The sequence below is a fragment of the Vespula pensylvanica genome, chromosome 4, assembly GCF_014466175.1.
Source record: "Vespula pensylvanica isolate Volc-1 chromosome 4, ASM1446617v1, whole genome shotgun sequence".
In the NCBI taxonomy this organism is placed as follows: Eukaryota; Metazoa; Arthropoda; class Insecta; order Hymenoptera; family Vespidae; genus Vespula; species Vespula pensylvanica.
Genome location: NC_057688.1, coordinates 3,181,434 through 3,192,129, shown reverse-complemented (window position 1 = coordinate 3,192,129; position 10,696 = coordinate 3,181,434). Strand labels below are relative to the sequence as shown.

At 25.4% G+C, this 10,696-nt stretch overlaps 2 protein-coding genes across 2 annotated transcripts; both read right to left on the bottom strand.

Moving 5' to 3' along the window:
- Positions 1–139: 139 nt before the first annotated feature.
- Positions 140–3,574, bottom strand: LOC122628505 (lipase 3-like). The gene is made up of 7 exons (XM_043810876.1): positions 2,603–3,574; positions 2,053–2,233; positions 1,386–1,500; positions 1,009–1,249; positions 744–902; positions 452–679; positions 140–383 (listed from the first exon to the last, which is right to left on the bottom strand). The coding sequence occupies exons 1-7, from the start codon at positions 2,765–2,767 to the stop codon at positions 228–230; spliced, it is 1,245 nt and encodes a 414-aa protein (XP_043666811.1). The 5' UTR covers positions 2,768–3,574; the 3' UTR covers positions 140–227.
- A 5-nt stretch (positions 3,575–3,579) lies between these two features.
- On the bottom strand, positions 3,580–10,314 carry LOC122628576. Its single transcript, XM_043810991.1, has 14 exons — positions 9,853–10,314; positions 9,193–9,373; positions 8,970–9,084; positions 8,630–8,870; positions 8,384–8,542; positions 8,081–8,308; positions 7,850–7,996; positions 5,554–5,769; positions 4,951–5,131; positions 4,722–4,836; positions 4,401–4,641; positions 4,157–4,315; positions 3,860–4,087; positions 3,580–3,788 (listed from the first exon to the last, which is right to left on the bottom strand). Exons 1-14 carry the CDS (start codon positions 10,012–10,014, stop codon positions 3,636–3,638), a joined length of 2,526 nt encoding a protein of 841 aa, XP_043666926.1. The 5' UTR covers positions 10,015–10,314; the 3' UTR covers positions 3,580–3,635.
- Positions 10,315–10,696: the final 382 nt, after the last annotated feature.

Below are 10,696 nucleotides of genomic sequence, written 5' to 3'. Positions count from 1 at the left end.
AAGCGTTTTACTTTCTAAATCGATTTAACAAGTGTTTTATTTTGAAAATACGAAAAATACAATATTTTCAAGATTTTTTAACATTTTTTAACAAATTAATACTGAAATATTTTAAAAACAAACGTGAGAGCATCGTAAGATTGACTTTATTAACATATCCAATAGATATTGACACAAAAACATTGTAATTATTTAAACCTGCAAAAATTTAATATCAATCGGAAACTTTACGTTACAAACTTTTTCATTGTCTGAAGTAATCTTTTATGAAATAATTGTGGTGCTTGGGGTGCAAACAGAAAATCCAAATGAGTAAATTTTTTAAATGGTATCTTATAATTATCCACGAGGTATTTCAATTCCTTCGATAATTTAAGAACATCCTAGACAAAAAAATAAAATGAACAATAAAGAAACGTTTTTTTATCACATCTAAATACAAATTACCTACCGTAACATCCGACAAAAAATCATTTTCGGCGTAATATAATACCATAGGTACCGAAATTTTAGATGTGTCATAATCAGGTGGTTCTGTGCTATTATAAACTTTTAGATTTTGCTCCGATCCGTAATCGTATTGTCGAAATTTTCCAGAAAATATCTCTTGATTATAATGATTTATTACCTTGTACGACGTACCAGCAGGGGTATGACCAAAAATTACAGGTAGTAATGTCTAAAATAAAGTAAAAGGTATGTTTCTACATATGTTTAACGAAATAAATACTGTTACAACTTACATCGTTAAATTGAGATTTATCGAATCCACTAAGCATGTTTAATACTATACTGCACACTTTATGTGCTATTGCACCACTATTGCAAAAATATCTTGAAAGAAACATTACTGCATTGTTTAATGGAAATACCTCACCTTCACCGAAGTAATGTAACATCATCTGTAGAAACATTTAATTTTTGTAAAATATATATAAATATATATATATATATATATATTTATATACATCAATATATTTCAAATAGATAAAAATTAATACTGTGTACCGACAAATTAGATGTAATAGGAGTTATAATATTTATAGGACTATTTAAATGATTCATGTAAGCAACTGGAGCAAGACTAAACATTAACTGAACTCTACTAGCAATGTTTGGTCTTAGAATGGACATTATATAAAATCCTGTTGATCCCATAGAATGACCAATATAAGTTACATTATTTTTTGTTAATCTTGTAATGTATGATATCATTGCTGGTATATCATATATACCATGTTCGTGAACACTGAAATAAAAAATTATACAAAATACAATGTATAAATCTAAAATTTAAAAAGAAAAATATTATTTTCATTAAATATGTAGAAATCAATAAAATGCACGATATCTTTCGATAGTAAAGCATAAAAGTAAATATATACCTAAATTCCCAAAATTTAGAATCTGACGTTGACAAATACTTGTGTGCTTTTGAATAAATGTTACCGCGATAATTACCAAGCCATACGTCATACCCATGATCAGCTAATACAAAAGCTAAAACAAAACGCATATGTTTTAAATAAATGAGAACAATTCTTCGATGAACTATAACAGCTTCTTGCGTGTATACACCATTTACATCGAAGAATGTTGAAATAATAAATACCTATTTATGACCTATTATATTATATAAATTAATTACAAAATAGACTTCATGTCGAAACTAATCAGACAACTCACTTAAAATTACGAACAACACATCTTCATATTCATCGAAATGAATGTTTCATAAAAGTTCAGTAAAATTTTAAGATTTTTCGTTAATCTTCAATTTGTTATTATTTATAATAAAATGAGAACAATCTTTTAAATCAAACACAGCTTTGGAAAATATCATAATTCATGTAGAACTTTACAAACAAAATTAAAAAATTTCACTTCTATCAAAACACTTTTCACGATGATTATGGAATCAGTATAGTAAAAATATTAATATAATAGATTATCATAATTTGTAGCTATTTATATACGTATAATACTGAAAAATGAAAAATAAAGATTTAATAATATAAAAATAAAACACATGATACATATATAAAGGTATACCAAGAGAATTCTTTGGACCGGTGAATACCCAATGAGCAGAACTACAAAATAAACCGTGTTGCAACAAAACGGGGGATGATTTAGATTTGCCCGGAATTCGATGTAGCGTCAAAAAATAACCATCCTCTGTCGATATATAATGTGCCTCAGAAGGATAACCATATCTTCGTATTATGTGCCCCTAAAAAAATTAACTTAAATGTTAGACTAAATATTATAAGGATTTAGATAAAAAAATACATATTTCTGTGGAATCAAAGAATTAATCTAGAAGATTTAAATTTAATATAAGAAAATAATAAATATCTCATTAATATAAGGGTCATGATTAGAAAAAAATAAATCTATAAAAAAATAAGAGGCGATGTTAAGCTATTATGTAAACGATAAAATCGGCTTTTATCTTCGCCGATTACTTAAGGAATATTTCAAGAATAAAAGAACTATATTAAGAAAATTATTCTAGGAACTACTGTAAAAACTATGTTACTACAAGGAAAAATAAAAATAGAAAATGATTGGCAGAAACAAAAACAAAATTTACACTTACAGTGTTGAGATCAATGTCCGGATTATATTTTCCATTAGTTGCATAACGATCGTTAGATAAAATCTTGTTAAACATATTGAAATTTTGTAGTATATTATTCTTCTTAAATGCGGTCGAATTAACAAAAATGTGAATAAAGAGAAAATGTAAAAAGATTATTCTCATTTTGCTAAAATATCTTCTATAGTGTTTCTTATTTCGTTTTAACACATAAAAGTTTTATAAAACCGTCGAAAGATCTTTTACTACCGTACGACTAACATTTCGCACGACAAATGCTCAACTATTACATTTATACAGAACCAGAACTTTTATAAATGCGTCATCGTAATGCTTCACAGAAAAAAAAAATGTATTCTTTACAATTATCAAATCCTAATCATAATAAATTATAAAATTATGGCGTATATTACGGATTATCATCAAATATCAGACACGTACCATGTAATATAATATTGACAAGAAGAGAACAATGAACACAGACGTGCCCATACTCGAGTTCTACCACGAAAAATGTTGGTATCGTTTAACAAACGTGCTCTGTCTTAAATTTTATACACGTCAGAAGATCTTCTTTCTAATTTATAATTTTATAATTTTTATATTAAAGATACACATGCCAAGCGTTTACGTAAACGTTTAAAAGGTAAGATTAAAATATTAAATAATATTGCTATTTTTTGTCAAGTTTATCTTTATATTCAAAAAAATAGCGGCATCTTATACGTTGCTAGAAGAAAGACTACTATTTTTTGCTATCTCTATAATAATAGAGATATATTTTTATTATTTTATCACTAATTGAATCATTTTCTTTATTATATTATATTATGTTATATGGTAGGGAAATAGAAAAGCGAAATAAAATAAATAATACCCAGAGACAGAGACAATTTATCATTGATTATCAACGTTATCATGTTTACGATAAAATTATGTTATGAAAAATATTGAAATAAGTTATTGAAAAAAAGATATTGAAAAAAAAGGAAAATTTGTATATATCTATCAATGCTATAAATTTTATCAATATTTATACTCTAGCTTTTAATGTTTTTAATATTCTACTATAAACTAATTTCGGGGCTTCTATAGCCCACATGAAGTCCAAATGATTAAAATTTTTATATGGTATTTTGTACATATCAACGACGTTTTTTAATTCCATTGATAACTGAAAAACATCCTAAAAACGTTAAAAAGTTATTATAAAAACAATACATTAATGAAAATCTATTGTAATGAAATATTACGTACCACAACATCAACAAGCAAATCGTTTTCGGCATAATATATTGCGATAGGTACTGAAATTTTAGATATATTATAATCAGGTGGTTCAATACTATTATAAATTTTTAAATTTTTCAGCAGGCCGTAATCAAATTGTCGAAACTTTCCAGAATTTACTTCTTGCATATAATGTATCACTGCTTTAGTTGAAGATCCAGCTGGCGCATGACCCAAAATTACAGGTAATAACGTCTAAAAATGAACCAAATATTTATATTAGCAAAATATTTTTCAATTTATTTAATAATAAAAATAACTAACAGTGTTCATTTGAGGTTTATCAAATCCAGCAATTAAAAAAATTATGTTACTACATATCGAAGTTCCCAAAGAAGTCAGATCGCAACCAAATTTAGCAAGAAAGTTTATTAAATTACTATGTGGAAGAAACTCATTTTGGCCTAGGAAACGTGCGAGAAACTACAAAGAAAACAAAAAAAAATTTTATTTTCGTAAAATATATTTCTCAATAAATTATGAATGTAACAAAATTAATAGATATTACCTGCAAATTACGAGAAAAAGGCGCTAAAAATCGAATAGGACTTTTCATATGAGTCACGTAAATAGCTGGCCCAAGACTAAACGCCATTTGGACTTTATTAGCAATGTCTTGTCTCATAATTGACATTACGTAAAGTGCTGTTGTTCCCATAGAATGACCAATGTATGTCAAATTACTTTGTTTTAGATTTGTAATATGTGATATCATTGCTGGTAGGTCATATATACCCATTTCATGCCAACTAACTTACAAAAATATTCTATGAAATATTTACGCAAAATGAGAATTCTTTAACAGGAAAGTATTGTTTCAAAAAAATACCTAAAATTCCAAAATCTCGGATCTTTCGTCGATAAACTTTTGTGTGCTCTTGAATACGTATTACCGCGAAAATTACCAAGCCATACATCATACCCCTCATCGGCTAATAAATAGGCTATACAATAAAGTAAAAATGACATGTAAATAATTATTCAACAAAATTTAACAGAAGTTATAATTCGATCTTTAAATGTTTATAATCCAAAGAAAAATAAAATTATATATATACCAAGACCCTTCTTTGGGCCAGCAATAACCCAATCAGCAGAACTTGTTAATAAGCCATGTTGTATTAATATAGGATGTGATCCGGATTTTCCCGAAATTCGATGAAGCGTCAAAAGATAACCATCTTCAGTTATTACAACATGTGTTTCAGAAGAATAACCGTATTTCTTTATCAACTTGTCCTGAAATAATCAGCAAAGAGTTTAGATTATAAATATAATCAATATTATAGTGATTATTTATAATTTCGTCGAATGTCTTCTTATCGAATAACTCTTAATGTTTTTTTTTTTTTTGAAAAAAGAAACTAGATAATTTATTAAATATCCTACAATTAAGATCTAGTACAATACAAACAAACTGTAGCTATTATAACGATCTATTACTGCAAATGAATGATTTAAAATGTATTCTTATTTTATTTAATAAATAAGATGATTAAATTCACTTCTACATCTAGATCATTAACTTATAAATCATTTATCATTTACTCGCTTATTATAAGTAAGAATTAAATTTACAAGTAGTAAAAATAAAAAATTATTAAAAACAACAATCAAAAAATATAGAGATCACGAAATGTTATTAATTTCAATAGACTTACCGTACTAAGATTGATATCCGGATTCAATTCTGTATTAAACTGAATGTAATTATCGAACATATATTTCTCCATTTGTTCGTCGTTTATAGAAACCATCTCCAAGCATACGATCATCTTGACAAGAGTGTAGATGTTGAAAAAATATACAAAAATCTTCCTCATCTTGATAACAATATATTGCTTACTTTTTTCTTCATATAAATCAATCAAGAAATATCAATATATTCTTTGTTTTTGCTCGTTCGAAGCTGTTACACCACCCGTGACAAATATATTACTGTCGTATTAATCTCCATTAAGAATATTTATAGATATGAAGTCATATTCAGTCAAAGAAAGACAAAGAGAGGGAAACTCTATACAAGGAAAAATATATTAAGCCCTTACTATCGTTATCAAAAACTCTTTTTAAAGATCTTTAAATCTAGTTATAATATTATTAAAAAAAAAAATAGTAATTTTCGCTGCAATAAATTTCATAGAAATATTTTGTGTTTTTTAATAAATTATAATTTAAGCAAAAAGAGAGTAAAAACAATATTTATAAATCAAAACTAATAATCAATATATTGAATCTTGTTAAATTAGTTCGCATAAAAAATATTTATTAAATTAGTTGATATTTCTGTAAAGTATAATTTCAAGTATAAAATTAAATTTATTTATTTTGTATTTTAAATTTTGTATATTTATTTTGTGCTTTAATTGTAAATTTTTTATTTGTATAGGGCATCTATAATTAATAATTTATAATTAATAAGTATCTATAATTAATAATCTTTATTTTATACATATAATTACAAGATACTTCTAAAATTTATTATTTATCGTGCGATTATTACTACATTATCAAATTAGAAGATTTTATTTCCAATAAAGTAAAAGCTGTCATACGATATAATGACGTTTCTTTTTACCATATTATGTATTGTAATATACTTATACCAACTGTAGACGTTTCAGATTCACAATATCGTATAGCTTTGATTTTAAATCTATTAAAATGTAAGGTTGGAGATTAATATTACAAAATATTCTTTTTTTCGAAAATAAATATTCGACGGATCAAAAATCATATACGAAATGTAGAGGAGACTTAGATTATAATCCGCATTAAGATACTATCCTATTCTCGCATCAACATGAGATAAAATACATTTGTATAACTATTTTGCTAACTATTAAACTATATAACATTAAAAGAAATATTAACAACATTTTCTAAAATCTGATTTCGAAGAGATTCGTGTTAGACAAATCGGAGAGAATATTATCAATAGTCGTGACTTTTAAAATCAAACACGATTATTGAGATAAAGAAGCGATTTGTGAATCATACTAATATATAATCAGTGAAATCAAAACAATTATAATCCGTAGCAGGTGTTACATTTCGATATCTACTATCTTAAACTTCACACATTTATTTTTACAATATAGTTATAGTATCACGTTGAACAGTTTATTGTTATTATCTAAAGCCTTTATTCGATTCCATAATATTCATATGTACTTAAATTTTTTACGATAATCCTGTGAATTCTAAAAAACAAAGAAAATTTTGAATTATTTTGAATTATCGAAACTATGTAATCGGATATTTTGAAACAGATGAAAAAAAAAATATAGATAGAATCAGAGCAAGATAAACATATTTCATTCCACTTGAATGTTTGAAAAATAAAAATAAAAAGATCAGCTGAAAAGATCACTTAGATGATCAAACAATAGAAGAAATATTTTATTGAACATGTCATTTGTTATAGTAATATCATAAAACACTCTAATCGCTACAATGAAGAGTGAACTTCCTGATAGAAATATTAGCGTATATGAATAAATAAAAAAATAGAATTTGCCAATATTTGCATTCTATACATATCTAATAAAACGTAAATAAAATTTCATTAGTTTCATTGTTACGAAATGTTTACTACCTCTCTTAGAAAAAAGGAGAGACATCGATCGAAACATTGAAGATCGATCGATATATATTTTTCTATTCGATTAGTTATATTTTTTTCAATTAGGTTCAAATGAAAATTTAAAATCTTTACATATAAACATGTATATTATCGATTAGTAATATAGACTGTCTATGCATATTTAATATTTACTTTAATTTTTATATTATTATATTAATTCTGCATATTTTCTAATATTTTCAATAATATTAGTAAGTTGATTATTACAGTATATCATCAAAATTTTGATAGAAAAAAATAAAAGCATAAATCTTTGGAGTATCTATTAATATATATGCAAAAAATTTCTTTTTTACATTCTTTATACTCTAGCTATCTTTCATTGTATTTAATATTTTATAATAAACTAACTCTGGGGCTTCTATAGCCCACAAAAAATCCAGATGATTAAACTGTATATAAGGTATCTTGTACAGATTAATAACATTACTTAACTTTCTTGACAATCTAAGGACATCCTAAAAATAGAAAGAAAATAGATATAAATATAATATGTTTATAAGTATAATAAGTTATTCATAATGTTATTAAATATTACTTACTGTAACACTAGCACACCAATCATTGCTGGCATAATATAATACCATAGGTACTGAAATATTAGATGTATCATAATCAGGTGGTTCTACACTATTATAAATTTTTAGATTTTGTTCTGGACCATAATCAAATTGCTGAAACTTCCCAGATTGTATTTCTTGTGCATAATGCACTATTGTTTTAGTTGAAGCACCAGCTGGCTCATGTCCAAAAATTACAGGTATTAATGTCTAAAACGTAATGAAAGATACATAAATGTGTTTTAATTTGTTCAATACTAATAATTTATAAACATTTCTACATACATAATTGAATTGAGATTTATCAAATCCAAAAAGGGCAAATAATATATTACTGCATATTTCATGTTCCAAGATATTAATATCACAACCATATTTGGCAAAATATTCTATTAACTTATTATGTGGGAGAAATTCATCTTTACCTAGAATATCTATAATCAACTGTAATTAAAAGAAGGAATATTTATTAGTTTATGAAATATCAAAAAATCTTAGTACATTCTCAATTTTAAGAAGGTAGCAAATTACCTTTAAATCATGTGCAAAAGGAGCTAACAAACGCAAAGGACTTTTCATGTGTTCCATGTAAGCAACTGGTGCAAGACTAAACATCATTTGAACCCTGCTAGCAATATCTGGTATCAGAGTAGACATTACATAAAATGTTGTTGTTCCCATAGAATGACCAATGTATGTCAAGTTGCTTTGTTTCAGATTTGTAATATATGATATCATTGCTGGTAGATCATATATACCCATTTCATGCCAACTAATACAAAAACACTATATAAAATATTCCTGTTGTATTGTCTGTATGTCAATATGTCTGTTGTATTATACTATTAAAAAAATATATATAATGATATACCTAAAATCCCAAAATCTTGAATCTTTTATTGATAAATTTTTATGTGCTCTTGAATAAGTATTACCACGAAAATTACCAAGCCATACATCATATCCATGATCAGCTAATATAAAAGCTATAAAATAAAATAAGAAAATTTTTTATATAAATACACATTTTATGAAAAATTGTTACTTTATTTTGTACGAATAAAAATGATTTTTATATAAAATTGAAAATATACCAAGACTCTTTTTTGGGCCAGAAAGTACCCAATCAGCAGAACTTGATAATAAACCATGTTGTACCAATACTGGATGTGATTTGAATTTTCCCGGAATTCGATGAAGTGTCAAAAGATAGCCATCCTCCGTAGATATGATATGTGCTTCGGAAGAATAACCTTCTTTTTGTATAATTTGCGGCTGAAAGACATCGATAAGAAATATAATGTATATGTTATGACAATTAATTGTACAATGAAGTAAATATTAAATTTAAAATGTATATTTCTATAAAGAAATATATGTATTGAGTTCGATTTGGATAACAAGATTTGAATTTAGTACAATACAAGCGACATCTACTTAGGACAAGAGATTATCTTTTTAAAAAATCAACACACGAATAAAAAACGTTTGAATATGATTCATAGTATGTTTTTATATGAATGATAAAATTTCTTCTTTATTCTGTACTAATAAATCATTTACTATGTATCCACCATTTATTATGTATTAACAAAAAAGTATTTACAAAAAGAGAAAAAAAGAATGCACTTAAATATCGTCAATAACGTCGACATAAATCGTACCAATCATAAACAAGTATAAATCGATTTATATATTGTTTCTTCAATAATCAAATTTATACTTGACAAAAATAAAAAGCCATTTCTACTTACGGTATTAAGATCGACGTATGGATTGTATGTTTCATTATTAGAAATATGATGATTGTTTGATATAAATTTTTCAATCATTTGAATATCCGGAAAAAGCACCAGAGATGTAACCTCAAACATTGAAGCGCAAATGGTGAAAACATATAGAAAAGTCGTATTCATTTTAACTAGAATATGGTAATATTTCTTGACTTTCTTAGTCGGATAATTCGCAGTAAATGCTTAAATGTCACACTTGTTTTGATCAGCAATGTTTATAAATACGACGCCATAAAGTTTTTAGATAAAGGTGTTATCCATTTACTGTATAATCTCAAACAATTATTAACGAGTAATACGTAAAATTTTATCACTGAAAGAGAAACAAATACGTATATGTTTTACTCTTGCTATAATAAATTTATATAATTTTCTAAACGTTCTTTGTTCTATTATATACGTATATCTAGTCGCATAGTATATATTTACATCACAAAGCTTTTATGCGCAAGACCGGTAAGTTAATTTCCCCCGTATTACCTATATGCATCTTTTTGAAAATGTTACTACAAAACCTCGACAAGAATTTGTTATTTTTATTATTATGTTTATTAAAAAATAATTATATTTTAATAATTTATAATTACATTTTAATAATTAATAATAATATATAATTTCTCTACATATTCTATCATCAATAATAAGGTAAAAAAAAAAACGCCTAATATAAATATCAAATATAGTTCATATGCAAATATTTTTGTACTTATAAAAAAACATTACATCAAGTCACTTATAGGAATAAAACAGAGAATATCAAAGCAGCTGAGATAAGAAATTATAGTAATAAATATCATTTAATGGT